Source organism: Moschus berezovskii, chromosome 19 (assembly GCF_049115385.1).
Source record: "Moschus berezovskii isolate FMDL1 chromosome 19, NW_MosBer_1.0, whole genome shotgun sequence".
In the NCBI taxonomy this organism is placed as follows: Eukaryota; Metazoa; Chordata; class Mammalia; order Artiodactyla; family Moschidae; genus Moschus; species Moschus berezovskii.
In genome coordinates, this window is record NC_142478.1 from 47,209,357 (window position 1) to 47,228,511 (window position 19,155).

A 19,155-nucleotide genomic window follows, 5' to 3' on the forward strand; every position below is an offset into this window, starting at 1 on the left:
CTTAAGTTAATTCAGTTAAATCCCTTTGTCATGGTTATCCCCTCTCAAGTGCTTAGCAGCCACAGATTGGACAGCCACAAACTGGGTAGCACAGGTAAAGAATGTTTCCATCATCACAGAAAGTTCTACACTGAGGTTTGTTCAGGTTCAAGTGTGACTTCTTGGCAAGAATGCTTCAGAATTTGTTGTGGTACTTCTTTCAGGAGGTACACAATGCCCACAGGTCTCTCTTTGACTTGCTATGGCTTTAAATGATCACTACTTGTATGGATCATTTCATTAGGAGCTGCAAAATGATAAAACCCTCCTTGTAACATTTTTCTTTATTTACTAACTAGAATGCTGCTCTCTAGTACCACAAGATACATCAAGGCTCAGTTTGTACATCTTCTACCCTAGACCTACAGTTAGTAGATTAAAATTTAGTTATCATAAAATTTTGTTATAATTTTAAAAGTATGGCCAAAACATGGAAATATACTAGATTTTTGCATATTGGCTTGGTATTCAGGAACTTTATAAGCCCATTTACTAATTTTTCTTTAGATTTGGTTAGATTTCCATGTTTATAAAAATATCAGCAATACTTTTTTTTTTTAATAAAAAGAAATTCCACTGACTTCCTAGTTTGCTAAGACTTTCTATACCAAATAAATGTTGATTATTTTTCAATTTTCGGTGTGTTGTTTCATCTGTTTGTTCTTTTTCATACTTTTATATTCTCCCTTATGAAATCTAGTCCTTCTTTTTGAAAAACATAAATGTGCTTTTTTAAAGCTGTTAGATTTTTCTGTTATCTGTGGTTCTTATGATGTACATTTTTCCACTTACAGGTATGTTTTATCTGTATCTACTGAGGTAATAATATATTTTTTCTTAATCTATTAATATAGTAAAAATCAATGATTTTTTTTTTAACTATTAAATCAGCCTTGAATTTTTGCAGTAAACTCCAGCTTATTCTTGATATATTTTCTTCTTTATATTTTGTTTAGCATGGTAACTTGGTGAAGTTGTTTAGGATTTTCACATTAGTGTTCATGTGTAACTTGGCCTTTGCTTTTCCCTTCTTGCAGTATCCCTATTGAGTTTTGACACATGCAAGTGTCAAAAAGTTTATCAAAAGTTGCTTCCACATTATATAAGAGTTTAGTAAAACTCGAATTATTTCAGAATTAAATGTTTACAGAATTAACTGGTAAAGCCATTTTTTTGTGTGAGATTTAAACTCAGGAAACCAGTTTTCCACATGACCAATGCATGATTTGTAAAATCATTAATGAGTAAATGATCCATTTAAGAAGCAAGATAAAACAATACGTTTTAATGTGACCATGTGAGAAGTTCATCAATATGAATGAAGATTCTACATTGCAGCTCATTTTTGTGAGACCAGTTGATTAGTTTTGATATCATAGTTTTGATGTGATATCAAAGAAGAATGTCCACAATTAGCTAATTCTAATTGTTGTAGGGTCTTCTGGATTTTCTTTATGCAGTCATGCCATCTATGACAGTTTTACATGTTGTTTTCAATATTTATACTTGTTCCTCGCATTGTATTGTTCTGACCTCCTGCAGTACTTTGTGGACTAGTGGTGGCATTAGGAACACCCTTGTCTCATTAGGAACACCCAGGCCTGCACTGTCCACTACATAGCATATCACAGGTGCTCACCTCTGACACCAGCCACCTGGAGTTAGCACAGACTCTGCAGGGTGAGAGCACCATCCCCAATAAGAGTGCCTTCACGTTAGTTGATATCTGTAAGTTAGAGAGTCCTCAGGCCACACACAACACTTCTGTCCAACTGGCTGCAAATTTGGGGGGTTCCTATGACCCCCTCAGTTTCAATGGAACAGTTCACAAAACTTAGGAAAGTGCTATACCTAAAACTAGTTTTATTACAAAGGACATAAATTAGGACCAGCCAAATGAAGAGACACAGAGTGAGGTCTGGCAGGGTCCCAAACACAGAGCTGCTGTGCCCTCTCCCCGTGGAATCAGGATACATCATCCTTCTGGCCTGTATCTGCTTACCAGCCAGAAAGCTAACCTGAGGCAGAAATAACCAGAGTTTTTATTGGGTATTCACTGTGTAGGTGTGATTGATTAAATCCCTGGCCATTTGATGGAACTCTGCCTCCAGCCCTGTCTGCTCCGTGGAGGTTGGACTAATAGCATCTCTCTGAAAGCCCCAACCCTCCAATCCAATGGTTTGTTCTTCTAGCATGGCCAGTGCCCACCTGGAGACTCCAGCAGCCCACTGTGAGTTACCTTGTTCCATAAACTCAGGAGGGACCCACCACTAATAGCACAGAAACCTGCCATCCCAAAAAACTGGCACAAAAACCAGTTATATAACCTATAGCCATTAGCTTCACATGCTGTTTAATTAAAGTTAAGTAAAATAGAAAAGTCAGTTTCTAGTCACCTTTGACATATTCAGTAGACACTGGTGGCTGCCGGTGACTATATTGGATGGTATAGATATGAGCATTTCAGTCGTCACAAGAAATTCTGTTGGACAGTGCTGTTCTAGTCCTCAGAGACCAAGCACTCAGTGTTTTACCATTAAGTATGATGCTAGCTGTACATATTTTATAGATTATTATTATCAGAGTAAATTTCCTTCTATTTTTAGTTTGTTGATAGTATTTTACAATGAACAGATTTTCACAATATGCCTTTTCTGCATTTTGAAATGATAATGGCTTTTCTCCTTTATTCTGTTAATATAATAGTGATTTCAGAATCAATATCTTACATAACTGAAAGAAACTTCATTTGGTCAGGTCACATTATACTTTTTATGCATGTATGTGTGTTAGTCGCTCAGTCGTATCCAGCTCTTCGCAACCCCATGGATGGTAGCCCTCCAGGCTCCTCTGTCCATGGGATTCTCCAGGCAAGAATACTGGAGTGGATAGCCATTCCCTTCTCCAGGAGGTCTTCCCAACCCAAGGATCAAACCCGGGTCTCTTGTGTTGCAGGCAGATTTTTTACCATCTGAGCCACCAGGGAAGCCCCTTTTCTGCATGGCTAGATTCAGTTTGCTAACACTTTGTTAGGAATTTTGATTCTCTGAGAGCTTGTAATGTTCTTTTGTTGTGTTCTTGTCTGATTTGGAATTAGAGGTCTGCTGGCCTTATAAAATGAGTTGAGAAGTTTGCACTCTTTATTCTCTGAAAGAATGAAATGAGATCATCTTATTTATTCCTTGTATGTTGGGAAGAATTCACCTCTGAAGCCATCTAAAATTTGAGGGTTTTTTGAAGGAAGGTTTTAAATTGTGAGGGTCAATTTCTGTAACAGTTAAAGGACTAATTCAGACCTTTCTTCTGTCACTTTTGAGTACACTGTTTTTCAAGAAATATATCTATTTCATCTAAGTTGTCATATATATTGGCATAAATTGATTAATATTGTTATCTTTTTAACACCTTTATTGAACTATGATGTCAGTAGGATCCACTGACATCACTGACAAGTGTATAATCCAGTACTTTTTTTTCATAACTTTATGTTATATAACCATCATCACAACCCAGTTTTAGAAGGGTTCTATCATCCCAAGAGAATCTGTGACATTTATAGTCAGTTCCTCCTCCCATCCCCAGCCTGAAGCAATCACTAATTTGCTTGCTGTCTATATAGGTTTTCTTTTTGGAAATATCATATAAATGGATTTTTATAAATGTATAATCTTTTGTTTCTAGCTTCTTTCAATTAGCATAGTATTTTTAAGGTCCATCTATGTTTTAGTATATGTCAGAAATACATTCTTATTGTTGAATAGTATTCCATTGTATTGGATATATCACTATTTATTTATCCATTCACCACTTGATGGACACTAGGAATATTTATACTTTTTGGTATATTTGTTATATAAATATAGTTTTTATAAGTAATACTAATAGAACAATCACTTATAAGTATTTTATTAATCAAAGTATAGGTGATTTACAATGTTGTGTTACATTCAGGTTATGCCATTTATACATATATACATATATATTCTTTTTCAGATTCTTTTTAATTATAGGTTATTATGGATATTGAATATAGTTCTCTGTGCAGGTCCTTGTTGGTTATCAATGGGATTTTATATATAGCAGTGTGTATATGTTAATCCCAAACTTCTAATTTATCCCTTCACATTTCCCTCCTTTCCCTTTTGGTAGCCATAAGTTTGTTTTCTATATTTGTGAATTTGTTTCTGTTTTATAAATAAGTTCATCTGTATTACTTGTTTAGATTCCACATGTAAGAGATATCATGTAATATTTGTCCTTCTCTGTCTGACTTAACTTCTCAGCATGATAATCTCTAGGTCCATCCATGTTGCTCAAATGGCATGATTTCATTCTTTTTTGTGACTGGTATTCCACTGTGTATATATGTACCACATCTTTATCCATTCATTTTTCCATGGATATTGAGGTCACATCCATGTCTTGGCTATTGTAAACAGTGCTGCTGTGAACTTAAGAGGTGCATGTATCTTTGCAAACAGGAGATTTCATCTTTTCTGGATATATGCCCAGGAGTCGGATTGCCAAGTCTGTGGTAACTCTATTTTTAGTTTCTTAAGGAGCCTCCACACTGTTTTCCATAGTGGCTACACAAATTTACATTCCAACCAACAGTGTAGGAGGGTTCTGCTTGCTCCATGCCCTCTCCAGCATTTATTATTTGTAGGCTTTTTGATGATGGCCATTCTGTCTGCTGTGAGGTGATACCTTATTGTAGTTTTAATTTGCACATTTTTAATAATTAGTGATCAGTTCAGTTGCTCAGTCGTCTTCGACTCTTTGCGACCCCATGAATCACAGCACGCCAGGCCTCCCTGTCCATCACCAACTCCCGGAGTTCACTCAAACTCATATCCATCGAGTCGGTGATGTCATCCAGCCATCTCATTCTCTGTCGTCCCCGTCTCCTCCCACCCCCAATTCTTCCTAGCATCAGACTCTTTTCCAGTGAGTCAACTCGATGCATGAGTTGGCCAAAGTATTGGAGTTTAAGCTTCAGCATCAGTCCTTCCAATGAACACCAGGATTGATCTCCTTTAGAATGGACTGGTTGGATCTCCTTGCAGTCCAAGGGACTCTCAAGAGTCTTCTCCAGCACCACAGTTCAAAAGCATCAATTCTTTGGTGATCAGCTTTCTTCACAGTCCAACTCTCACATCCATACATGACCACGGGAAAAACCATAGCCTTGACGAGACAGACCTTGGTTGGCAAAGTAATGTCTCTTCTTTTTAATATGCTATCTAGGCTGGTCATAACTTTCCTTCCAAGGAGTAAGCGTCTTTTAATTTCCTGGCTGCAATCAGCATCTGCAGTGATTCTGGAGCCCCAAAAAATAAAGTCTGACACTGTTTCCACTGTTTCTCCATCTATTTGCCATGAAGTGATGGGACCAGATGCCATGATCTTAGTTTTCTGAATGTTGAGTTTTAAGCCAACTTTTTCACTCTCCTCGTTCACTTTCATCAAGAGGCTCTTTAGTTCCTCTTCACTTTCTGCCATAAGGGTGATATCATCTGTGTATTTGAGGTTATTGATATTTCTCTCGGCAATCTTGATTCCAGCTTGTGCTTCATCCAGCCCGGCATTTGGCATGATGTACTCTGCATATAAGTTAAATAAGCAGGGTGACAATATACAGCTTTGACATACTCCTTTCCCAATTTGGAACCAGTCTGTTGTTCCGTGTCCAGTTCTAACTGTTACTTCTTGACCTGCATACAGATTTCTCAGGAGGCAGATAAGCTGGTCTGGTATTCCCATCTCTTGAAGAATTTTCCACAGTTTGTTGTGATCTACACAGTCAAAGGCTTTGGCATAGTCAATAAAGCAAAAGTAGATTTTTTTCTAGAGCTCTCTTGCTTTTTCAATGATCCAATGGATGTGGGCAATTTGATCTCTGGCTCCTCTGCCTTTTTTAAATCCAGCTTGAACATCTGGACGTTCACAGTTCACATACTGTTGAAGCCTGGCTTGGAGAATTTTGAGCGTGACTTTACTAGTGTGTGAGATGAGTGCAATTGTGCAGTAGTTTGAGCATTCTTTGTCATTGCCCTTCTTTGGGATTGGAATGAAAACTGACCTTTTCTAGTCCTGTGGCCACTGCTGAGTTTTCCAAATTTGCTGGAATATTGAGTGCAGCATTTTCACAGCATCATCTCTTAGAATTTGAAATAGCTCAACTGGAATTCCATCACCTCCACTAGCTTTGTTCATAGTGATGCTTCCTGAGGCCCACTTGACTTCACATTCCAGGATGTCTGGCTCTATGTGAGTGATCACACCATCATGGTTATCTGGGTCAGGAAGATGTTTTTTGTATGGTTCTTCTGTATATTCTTGCCACCTCTTCTTAATGTCTTCTGCTTCTATTAGGTCCATACCATCTCTGTCCTTTATTGAGCCCATCTTTGCATGAAATGTTCCCTTGGTATCTCTAATTTTCTTGAAAAGATCTCTAGTCTTTCCCATTCCATTGTTTTCCTCTATTTCTTTGCACTGATCATTGAGGAAGGCTTTCTTATCTCTCCTTGCTATTCTTTGGAACTCTGCATTCAGATGGGTATATCTTTCCTCTTCTCCTTTGCCTTTAGCTTCTCTTTTTTTCTCAGCTGTTTGTAAGGCCTTCGCAGACAACCATTTTGCCTTTTTGTATGTCTTTTTCTTGCATTTCTTCCAAGTTGACCATTTTATTGGCATATAGTTACTTGTGGTCTCTTATGAACCTATTTCTGTAGTGTTGGTTGTAACTTCATTTCTGAGTTTATTGATTTGGGCCCTCTCCCTTTTTTTCCTGATGAGTCTGGCTAAAGGTTTGTCAGTTTTGTCTTTTCAAAAAACCAATTTTTAGTTTTGTTGATCTTTTCCTTTTTTTTTTTTTATCTCTATTTCAGGTATTTCTGTTCTGATCTGTATGATTTCTTTCTACTAACTTTGGATTTTGTTTTTGTTTCTTCAGTTGGTTCTCATGTAATGTTGGCTTGTTTATTTGAGATTTTTCTTGTTTTCTGAAGTAAGCTTGTATCACTATAAACTTCTCTCTTAGAACTGCTTTTGCTCCATCCCATAGGTTTTGGGTCATCATGTTCTTATTTTCATTTGTCTCTAGGTATTTTTTTTTTATCTCCTCCTTGATTTGTTCAGTGGTCCATTGAATCACTGATATATTGCAGCCTCCATGTGCTCATGTTTTTTGCAGTTTTTTTTTTTTTCTTGCAGTTGATTTCTAACTTCAACCATGTTGTGGTTCCAAAAGATGCTTGATGTGATTTCAGTTTTCTTAAAATTATGCAGGCTTGTTTTGCAGTGATCTGGAGAATGTTCCACGTGCTCTTGAAAAGATTGTGTATTCTGCTGGTTTTAAGTGGAATGTTCTCTATGTTTATATTAACCAATTTAGTCTAATGTGTTCTTTAAGGCCAGTGTTTCCTTACTGACTGTTTAGTCTACATGATCTGTCCATTGATGTAAGTGGGGTGTTAAAGTCCCCTATTTTGTGTGTTTGTGTATATGTGTGTAATATATAAAACCAGTGGCTCAGTGGTAAAGAATCCGCCTGCAATGCAGGAGGCACAAGAGATGCAAGTTCAAACCCTGGGTCAGGAAGATCCCCTGGAAAATGAAATGGCAACCCAGTCCAGTATTCTTGTCTAAAGAATCCAATGAACAGAGGAGCATGGTGGGCTACAGTCCATAGGGTTGCAAAGAGTCGGATATGACTGAAGTTGTGAAGCACAACAGCACAGCACATTATTGTGTTACTGTCACTTTCTCCCTTTATGTCTGTTAACATTTGCATTATATATTGAAGTGCTATGTTAGGTGCATATGTATTTACGATTATTATATCTTCTTGGATTGATCCCTTAATCATTATATAGTGTCCTCTTTTGTCTTGTAACAGAGAAGTTCTGGATTTGTTTCTGTAGGTCTCCTTTTTCCTGTCTTTTATTCTCTTCTTGTGGTTTGATGACTCTCTTTAGTGTTAGGGTTGTATCCCTTTTTCTTTTTTGGTGTGTATATCTATTACAGATTTTTTTATTTGTGGTTACTGTGAGGTCTTTGTATAGCAATCTGTGTATATAAGTGATTACTTTAAGTTTCTCATCTTTTAATTTCAAATGCATTTTTAAAAGTCTACATTTGTGTTCTCCTCCCCTCACAATTACTGTTCTTACCATATTTTACATCTATTTTATGATCCCTTAACTGTTTATTGATAAATGATTTTACTAGCTTTGTCTTTTAACCTTCTTACCAGCTTTGTGTGTGGATTACCAGCTTTACTGTGTGTTTGCCTTTACTGGTGGAGTTTCTCATTTCTTAATTTTCTTTTTCACCTTGAGACATTCCTTTGTATTTTGTTGTAAAGCTGGTTTGGTTGTGCTGAATTCTTTTAGTCTTTCTTTAGTCTGTAAAGTTTCGGATTTTTGTCCAATCTGAACAAGATCCTTGGTAGGCAGAGTATTCTTGATTGTAAGTTTTTCCCTTTCATCACTCTCAGAGTGTGTGATGTGCTGTTTTTGTCCAGGTTTCTTATTTTCTGGTGGTATTTTGAATTTTTAAAAGCATATGTTTGTGATTTCTTGTCATCTTAGGAGACTTTAGGACAGAAATCCATCTTGATCTAAAATCCAGATACCTTTAGAATCTGCCTGCTAATGTAGGAGACAGGGGTTCAATCCTGGGTCTGGAAAGATTCCTCATGCCATGGGGCAACTAAGCCCATGCACGACAACTACAGAGCCTACACTCCAGAGCCTGCAAGCCACAACTACTTAAGCCTGCTTGCTCTAGAGCTGCATGCCACAACTACCAAAAGCCCATTTGCCCTAGAGCCTGTGCTTTGCAACAGGAGAAGCCACCACACTGAGCAGCCTGTGCACTGTAACAGCAAAAGAAAGGCCACGCACAGCAGCAAAGATCTAGAGCAGTCAAAAATAGAAATAAATAAAGTTAATTTTTAAAATATCTGGATATTTTTCTGCAACCTAAATTAGGTTATATCACTTCCATCCTGTAAAAGCTCTAGTGGCTAATTGTCAGCAGTGAGAAGGTATGGTAACCACATCTGCCTTGCTTCCACTGTGGCCTTCAGTACAGTCACTACAGTGTACCCTGTGACCTTGTCTGACTGAACTGTTTATACTGTGTTACCCCTAGCAGTTTGGGTCCCCATTTTGGACCTGCTGTCACACAGAATGCTTTTGCACCCCCTTTTCTATGGAAACCACTACTAATTTCCTGAAACTTATTTCACATATCACCTCTTCAATGGAGACTGATATGACCATAGGTGGAAGGCTGGGCTTCCTCTCTGACCCATGTCATGCCCTCACTGGCCTTTCTGCCTCAACTCTTAAAGCAGCTTGCTTTGTTTATAAGTGTACACATTTGTATATGTCTACAACCTAAGATGTTTTTGAAGATATTGTTTTATTATCTTTCTTTTGTCGCCACCTCTTCTGGTGCCAAATTTGACATTCAGTGGAAACTTTGTTGGTCTGGTTTAGAAAATTTAAAGTCATGTATTTCAGCTCTCATGTAAATAAGAGGATGAAAGAATGCATAATTTCCTTTTATCCCACAAAATAGAGTGCAAAAGTTGGGACCCAATAGACATTCTGTAACTTACCATGATAAGAATGATGTGTTCAAGCTCTGGTACTTGTTTTGTACATCACCTAGTGATTCCTGCTTCTGATTCACTAGGATTGTGCTCTTACAGGGGTCATTCTCATTTGAAGATTTATCTGTGGACTTCACCCAGAAGGAATGGCAGCTACTGGACCCCTATCAGAAGGACTTATACAAGGATGTCATGTTGGAGAATTATAGCAGTCTCGTGTCACTAGGTAAGAAAAGCTACCCAGGACTTCCCTGGCAGTCCAGCAGTTAGAACTCTGTGCTTCCACTTCAGGGGGCCCAGGTTCAATCCCTGGTCAGGGAACTAAGATCCTGAGAGCTTTGTGGCATGGCCAAAAAAAGAAAAACTGCCCAGAAGACCTCATATTGTGTCTAGTACCTTGCTTGTTCTTTTTTAGTTTCTGAGAGCTCTGGGACTTGCAAAATTTTTAATGATTTTGGACCTAAATTCTAGAGATCAAAGTTCTTGGACTATGACAGTCCCAGGGAAAGTATTTGACCCTCACCTTCCAATAATGAAGTCTTAATTTCATTGTGCTGCCTCTGAAGCTAATAGTGGTAGTGAGGCTCCTGAGGCTCTGCCAACAAAAGTTCATATAGTCAAAGCTATGGTTTTTCTCGTTATCATATATGGATGTGAGTGAGAGTTGGACCATAAAGAAGGCTGAGTGCTGAAGAATTGATGCTTTTGAACTGTGGTGTTGGAGAAGACTGTTGAAAATCCCTTGGACTGCAAGAGGATCAAACTAGTCAATCCTAAAGGAAATCAATCCTGAATATTCATTGGAAGGACTGATGCTGAAACTGAAGCTCCAATACTTTGGCCACCTAATGTGAAGAGCCAACTCATTAGAAAAGACCCTGATGCTGGGAAAGATTGAAGATTGTTGGATGGCATCACTGACTCATTGGACATGAGTTTGAGCAAGCTCCGGGAGATGGTGAAGGACAGGGAAGCCTGGCATACTGCAGTCCATGGGGTTGCAAAAGTCGGACACGACTGAGTGACTGAACAGCAACAAAGCTCCTGAGGCATGTAATTTACCGAATTTCACATATTCTTATATTGACTCAATCGTAAGAACAATCCTGTGTGCTCTCTCTCTCTCTCTTTTTTTCTAATGAGGAAATTGAGACAAAGAAAAAAGTTAAGTATTTTTCCCAAGGCCTGACGTTTTGAAATGAAACAGCCTGAGTTTGAACTAGGGCAGACCAACTACAGAGCCTCTGAAGGGTTTATGGTTTTGGACTTGAGTTATAGAAGTAAAAGATTCTTAGACTTTATTATCCACTGGGGAGACTGTTACCATTCCTCTGAGGATTGTTTACTTTGTTGGTATTCATGTGGGTGACTTCACTGGGTCAGCTAATTCCAAACCTTGCTCATTCTTAAAGGCCTCAAAGGCCATGCAGTAGGGGCCAAGGTCTTTGTGATTTTCCCTGAACAGGGTATGAAGTTATGAAACCTGGTGTCATCCTTAAGTTGGAGCAAGGAGAAGAGCCATGGACAGGAGATGGAGAAATTCCAAGTTCAGACTCACTAGGTGAGTGTATGTAGACCAGGCAGAGGAGAGAAGGTGGAAGTCAGTCTCAGCTGGTGGGGGTTGGCATCCTTGAAATGTGCCTTAGAGGGCTCTTTTCAAAATCTCAAACCTTCAATGGTGATTCAGAACAGTTAACATGAGCTACTGAAGTGAATCACATTACATGTGGCTTCTTTGCTCGTAGCTTGAAGTGAAATGTTTCCAGCTGGTCTGGCCCATGATATTATTCCCAGTCTTTCACATCTGGGACTTTGACTTCTTGTTAGGTATTCTGTCCCCTGATGTGGTTAATCTCCTTCTGTCCTCCCTCCTCTCTGTGGTCAAAGACACCTGTGCTTGACCATGAGGGCTTTATTTTTCCTTCTTTGGATGTCTCTGATGTGAAACCCTCTCTGTTCAGCCTTATTATGTCAGAAAATGGGTTATCATTCCTCCTAAACTGTTGGTCCACTTTTCCCCTTGGTTGGTCAAGTTCTGTTGTGCTTTTTCTGTAGCTTAGACATGGAGTATATGGGATTACCTCTTTCTACCATTTTTTTTAAACTAAGTTTTTTACCTCTGGAAAACATCTTTTGAAAGACTTCTCTGTTCCCACTTAAAACTAAGTCTAGTCTGAACTTCCCAAATTGCTAACTAGTGTAGATCCCAGTTCTCATCTTCCTTTGTGAGTTATGTGGCACCACCAGGCATCCAGCACTGCTCTGATCAGCTGGGCCCTCCTCCTCATTACCTGTTGTGTGACACTGACTTAATTCAAGGTCCTTCAAAAGCAGACCCTGAGATACTTAGTGGGACTGTGATCTCCACAGTGTTAGTGAGAGAAGGGGAAGCGAGATGGCATGAGAGAGGAATGCATGAACACTGTGCTTCTGGGAACCCTCCAAGGGACCAGAAAGCTAGTACCACCGTCTGCCTCCTGTATCTCAGTGACTGAGTTTCGGCCCCAGGGAACATTAGGGCTCCAGAGTATCTGGCATCCCTGCACATGGCCCAAAAATGTACTTGCAGCCCATCTCTCCGTCTCTTGGTGGAGAGATGTGGGCACCCTGGTTAGGCCCCACAATTGACCTGAGCTGCAGTGTTCTCTGAGTGTGGCTGAAGGTGGGCAGGTGACACTGAGGACCTGTGGAGTAAGCCCATGTAGGCTGTTCAGCAATTACGCCCTTTGCCCCAAGTTGGTGGTCAGTTTCATTTAAACTTATCTACTGTCTGCTTTCTGTTCTTGTTTACAGTGTTTAAAGTGTTTTTCAATACCTAGAGGTTAGACATTGCAGTCATACTAGGAAACTAAACATTAAAAAACATTAATTCCCTCAAATAGCATTTCTAGGTTTTTATTGAGTAAACACAACTATGGAAGGACTTACAGGGTTTTTTTTCTTCATAGATCAAGTCTTTCAAGTAAATGGTCACATGACTCGGCACAAGGATAACAAGAAGTTTAAAAATATGAAACAAGATCATGAATGTGATGCACTTGGAAAAAAGTTTAATCTGAGCACCAACTTTATTCCTTTAAGGAAATCAAACAAAGAAGGTGACATAGATGGATTAATTTTAAAACATCATTTAGATTTTCTTATTCCGAAAGCAAACTATGGAAGAATAGAACCAGATGACTTAAACATATTTGATAAATTATTTCTCCATACCAAGACTGAGGAAACTGATACTTGGTTAAAATACTATGCATGTGATAAAGTTAGCTATAAGAAGTCACAGATTATCATATATCACAGAAGTCGTTCAGGGGAGAAACTCTATGAATGCAGTGAATGTAGAAAACGCTTCAGTAAGAAATCAAGTCTCATTAAACATCAGAGCAGACATATAAGAGAAATAGCCTATGGCTGTGGTAAATGTGGCAAGACTTTTCCCCAGAAGTCACAGTTTATTACACATCATAGAACTCATACAGGAGAGAAACCTTACAATTGTAGCCAGTGTGGGAAAGCCTTCTCCCAAAAGTCACAGCTGACATCCCATCAGAGGACACATACAGGAGAGAAACCATATGAATGTGGTGAGTGTGGGAAAGCCTTCTCCCGGAAGTCACATCTCATATCACATTGGAGGACACACACAGGAGAGAAACCCTATGGATGCACTGAATGTGGGAGGGCCTTTAGTGAAAAGTCAAATCTCATCAATCATCAAAGGATTCATACAGGAGAGAAACCTTTTGAATGCAGAGAATGTGGGAAAGCCTTCAGCAGGAAGTCACAGCTTGTCACACATCACAGGACCCACACAGGAACAAAACCCTATGGATGTAGCGATTGTAGAAAAGCCTTCTTTGAGAAATCAGAGCTAATTAGACATCAAACAATTCACACTGGCGAGAAACCCTATGAATGCAGTGAATGTGGGAAAGCCTTCAGAGAAAGGTCTAGTCTTATTAACCATCAGAGAACCCATACAGGAGAGAAGCCTCATGGTTGCATCCAGTGTGGGAAAGCCTTTTCCCAGAAATCTCACCTCTTATCACATCAGATGACACACACAGGAGAGAAACCCTTTGTATGCACTAAGTGTGGGAAGGCTTTCAGTAGGAAATCTCAGCTTGTCAGACATCAGAGAACTCATACAGGTGAAAAACCGTATGAGTGCAGTGAATGTGGGAAAGCTTTCAGTGAAAAATTAAGCCTCACTAATCACCAGAGAATTCATACAGGAGAAAAACCATATGTGTGCAGTGAGTGTGGGAAAGCCTTTTGTCAGAAGTCACATCTCATATCACATCAGAGGACACACACAGGAGAGAAACCCTATGAATGCAGTGAGTGTGGGAAAGCCTTTGGTGAAAAGTCAAGTCTTGCAACACATCAGAGAACCCATACAGGAGAAAAACCTTATGCATGCAGGGATTGTGAAAAAGCCTTCTCCCAGAAGTCACAGCTCAATACTCACCAGAGAATTCATACAGGAGAGAAACCATATGGATGCAGTCTTTGTCAAAAAGCTTTCTTTGAAAAATCAGAACTAATTAGACATCAAAGAACTCATACAGGAGAAAAACCTTATGAATGCAGTGAATGTAGGAAAGCCTTCAGGGAGAGATCAAGCCTCATAAATCATCAGAGGACACATACAGGAGAGAAACCCTTTGAATGCAGCGACTGTGGCAAAGCCTTCTCTCGGAAGTCACACCTCATACCACATCAGAGGACACACACAGGAGAGAGACCCTACAGTTGCAGTGAATGTAGAAAGGCCTTCTCTCAGAAGTCACAGCTTGTTAATCATCAGAGAATTCATACAGGAGAGAAACCTTTTCAATGCAGTGAATGTGGGAAAGCCTTCTCCCAAAAGTCACAGCTCATTAATCATCGGAGAACTCATACAGTAAAGAAATCCTAAGAATGGTGTTAATGTTAGTCTTTGACAGAGATCTTACCTCATCAGTTATGGTAAATCTTTTAGATAATAGTTACATCACATTATATGTCTGAATACACTTTTAAGTTAGGAACTCTAAATAGGTTATGTTGGGAAAGCTTTCAGCAGATTACTGTGTATATTATATTAGACTTGATAGAGGGAGAATGACCCTATGAATTGCAGTGGATTTCAAAAACCTTTCAGACCTTTTACAGTAGAAAATTAACAGTACAGAAGAACATTGTGACTATCAGAAAGCTTTCCACAGATCAAATTTCGTTAGCCGTTGGAAAAATTCCCACTGAAAATGAACCCTATTCCAGTGAGTTAAAACTTCATGAATACAGCAAGTGAGGTGATAGTTTCATCAAGAAATAACAGCTCATTTTACATAAGAAGATGCCCTCAGGAATGAATTCTTTGAAAATCCTAAATATAGGACAATCTTCAGCAAGTAACCCCGCCATATTGTATCCTGTGGGTATATCTAACAGTTTAAAGGCATTAGAAATACATGCCCCTAGAAATAATGCTATAATGGGAAGCCATGCACTCTTTATAGACATGGGTACCAAAAATAACTGGTTCTAAATTATAGTAAGGCTCAAGTATGAAGTTTCTAAAAACACGAGTAAATTGAGTCTTTGGAATAAAAAACTTCTCCATGGTATATAATTATGGCTTATTTTCCTGTGTCACAGGCTGTGTTTTGTATTTTGGAATTACATATGGTAATGTAATTGGGAGCATGAGATGTATATGCCTTGTAGTGCCTCTGATGTCTATCAAGACATACCACGTGCCACTGGTTTTTCTATTTTAATAATACTATAAAAATGATAACTCGTAGGACATGTTTTACTGCTCAATAAGTAGCATGAGTAATATCAACACATTTCCTTATGATTTGTTAGTTTATAAAAGGTTCTATTGTTGTCACTGACCTTTCCCTTTAGTAGCAAAAGCCAACATTATATAAAGTCTTTTGGATCCTAGACTCTGAGAACAGTTTATATAAAACCTGGTTAATAAGTCTTCTAGTGTAGAACAGAATGACACGAGTGAATTGTGAGGAGTGTGCACTGTGGCTCTGCATTCCTGCTCAGTGGCATTAACTTGGAGCAGAATGCCCTCCTTGTGTAACGAGGTGCCCCTGTGCATCCAATGTGTATATCTTAAGTGCTATGTCACCCAAGTACAACTTGTATCCTAATTTACTGTGATGAATTGTCATGAATATTGTGTGCTGCTATTATGTTTTTGGTGTTTTGTAAAATATTCTGTAAAAATTAGATGAAGAAACTAGTTATTTGAGAGTCACTATCCAGAGAATATAAAGTTTAGAGGATTTTGTGGTGAGAACCATATTTTTGATGTATCCCAGGAAGCCTATTTTGCCTTCCTGCAGATTTCTGTGATTACCAGACAGGTATCAGAAAGCAAGCTTTTTGTTATTTCATCATTGGAAATAACTTGTGTTTCACTTGCCTTTCACCTGTTGTATCATGCACATGAGAAAGTTCCCATGTGTGCTTACCATTTTATACGGGTGGTTCCTTCTGAAAATGCATGAACCATGCCTAGGTTTGTTTAGAATTTTGTAGCAATCTCTCTATAATGTTGTTCAAAAAAATTAACTGTTTTTTGTATGATGGTGAAATTCAGAAAAGTCTAACATTGACCTTGTTTCCATACTTGAAAAAATCAGGCTTTCTCTCATGCACAAGTCGTTTTACCAGTGTGGTGTTTGATTCTAGCAGTATTTTTTTCTTTACCTACAATTTTACATCATTGTTGGAAAATTGGAATATTAAATAAATAAGGGTAATTTTATGAACTATTGTACCAGAATTTCAACAAAGTCTTATTTCCCAAATTTTTGTTCATACATAAATTTATGGACTTCCTACTTTTCTCCCTACTATCTTAAGGTCATTTTACTAGGTTGGTGAAACAGACCTTTGTATAGGAACAAGTAGTTACAGTGTGGTGTTTTACTTTGTGGGTTGTTGGGGTTTTGTTTTTGTTTTTTTCCATTTTTTCTTCTCCATCTATCCTGGGTCTTTCCTAAGCCCAGTGATTGACTTGTTGGGTCTTGGATTGGGCTCAGGAGTCTGTTGTCTAAAAACTTCCTAGTTTTGCTCACTTCTGTTCTAGATTATTTTTGAACTATTAAGCAGTTAATCTTAGAACTTCCTTTATGAGATGATGAAACTTCACTGGCCTTTTGAATGAAAAGGGTGAATGTGTTTCCTAAGGGTCTAATGTCAGTCATCCTGTGCCAGGGCTGATGCTGACAGCATGGATTTTGTTTATCAAAACACCTGATGTTCCACATCCCAGGTGTGTGGTGTAGAACTCACCTGGCATTCTGTCTTCTGAAGGGCCACAAGAGCCCTCTGATTCTGAAATTAGAGATTCTTAGTGTCACGTTCGGAGAAGGCAATGGCAAGCCACTCCAGTACTCTTGCCTAGAAAATCCCATGGATGGAGGAGCCTGGTAGGCTGCAGTCCGTGGGGTCGCTAAGGGTCAGACACGACTGAGCGACTTTACTTTCACTTTTCACTTTCACACATTGGAGAAGGAAATGGCAACCCACTCCAGTGTTCTTGCCTGGAGAATCCCAGGGAAGGGGGAGCCTGGTGGGCTTCCGTCTATGGGGTCACACAGAGTCGGACACGACTGAAGTGACTTAGCAGCAGCAGCAGTGTCACGTTTCTAAACCTTGGTAAACCACAAAAATATATTCCCCCTCACTGATTCCTACTACAAATGGTGCATCAAGAAGAAAGCCAATTTTAAAGTTAGGCTGGATTTACTTATGGTTTTGTGAAGATCAATAAATGACATTTAGATGGAATACTTGAGGAGGAGCATCTCCTTCCCCTTCCTCTTTCACCACCTAGGTTCCTCCATTGGTGTGGAAGCAATCCTGCAGAGCACACTTTCTATTATATTCCTTACACTAAGTACTGGATCTTCTGGAGGTCCCGTCTATGAATTCTGAGACCTATACCAGGATTCCTTGTGTTCAGCTTTTCTTTGTGGGCTTTGATATTTTCAGACACCATTATCTGTTTCGATCTATATGTTCCTGACATTTTGATTCCATGTGACATTTTGATCACATGTAGAACCCTGAGATGAAATGAACCTAAAGAATACTAGACATATTTACCAGTATCTGTATTACATAGCAGAGTATATTTTCATTGACATTTGGACTCTACACTTGAGATCTCAGTCATTTGGTCATTTACTCCAGTATGTGCCCAGATTGTCAATTTCATTGAGTTTGTTAGTCTACAAACATGATACCAATAAGCTTTCAAATGCTGAGCACCTAGTGCTGGCCTGCATACCAGTTAACTAACTCAGCCATGACCTTTGCAGCTGTATGCATAGCTTTTCATCCTTTCAGTCCATTTTTTGCACTTATAATATGCTAGTTATTTTAAGATGCAATTCTGATTATACACTCGTATTGAAATACCATGTGGCTAATTGTAGACTTGGCTTCCCAGGTGGCTCAGTGGTAAAGAATCCACCTGCCAATGCAGGAGACACAGGAGACATGGCTTCAGTCCCTAGATCAGTATTATTACCTGGCAAATCCCAAGGACAGAGGAGCCTGGTGGGCTACAGTCCATGAGGATGCAAAGAGTTAGACATGACTGAGCACAGTCGCACGCACACACACACACTCACATTCACACACACACACACATACAATTGTGGACTTAAGGTGTAATATCCTCGTGATATATGAGGACTTTTATATAAAACCATACCTGTTCATAATTTCTGAATACTTTATCTTTCCTCTTACAGTTTTGGTTTTATTTTGTTTTTGCTTCCTTAAACTACTTGAGAGTTCTACAATCTCTCATTTTACGCTTTTGTGTGTGTGTGCTTTTTTGTTGATATACTGCCACTGAAATGCCCTTGTTCCTTGTTAATACCTATTCACCCTATGTGAACCTGGACATGTATTTGTCACTTGTGATAAAGTCATTGTATGTTTTATCTTTCAAATTAGGAAGCTTCTGGAAAGCTAGGACTCTCTTGTTTGTCCATATAATTTTAACAACTGAAGCTTTGGTACATAAATGTGAGTGGTGTCAGTGGCTGTGTTTTCTACCACATGAGGAGGCATAGCTGCAATGAGAGAAGTGTGAAGCCACCATGGAAGCCAAGTCATGAGCATCCTGGCTGGGTTCCAGGATCTGGTTCTTGTCTTGAAGTCTCGGTTCATCTCTGCCATTTTCTTGCCTTGATTATTGGACTTTTTTATGAGATATCCCAAATATCCTTATAATAAATCCCATGTTTGTTTCAGCTGGTTCAAGATGTGTTCATTATTACAACCCAAGTGCTGCTTCTTGCTGACAGCAAGGTCAGGCTGTGTCATAAGTTTGGGTCTCTGGAAGCTGATATTGAGACAAAGTTTAGGGTGCAAGATGTTTATTGAGAACCAACATGAAGTAATGGGAGAAGAGAAAGGAATCGATTGGTCAGAGGGAAAAATCACAACTGCACTGTAGG

The 19,155-nt window shown here is 39.0% G+C and overlaps 1 protein-coding gene across 8 annotated transcripts in view; it reads left to right on the plus strand.

Annotated features, from left to right (window-relative positions):
* Positions 1-18,952, plus strand: part of LOC129542278 (uncharacterized) — a 62,568-nt gene extending 43,616 nt beyond the window's left edge. For 7 of the 8 annotated variants that reach the window (XM_055404569.2, XM_088828065.1, XM_055404568.2 and 4 more), the window contains 3 exons: positions 9,767-9,893; positions 11,133-11,228; positions 12,616-18,952. In XM_055404569.2, coding sequence (XP_055260544.1) covers positions 9,767-9,893; positions 11,133-11,228; positions 12,616-14,588 — 2,196 coding nt within the window. In that variant the 3' untranslated portion in view covers positions 14,589-18,952. The remainder of the gene's footprint in view (positions 1-9,766; positions 9,894-11,132; positions 11,229-12,615) is intronic. The other variant, XM_088828073.1, reaches the window with a different exon arrangement.
* The last annotated feature ends 203 nt before the right edge of the window (positions 18,953-19,155 follow it).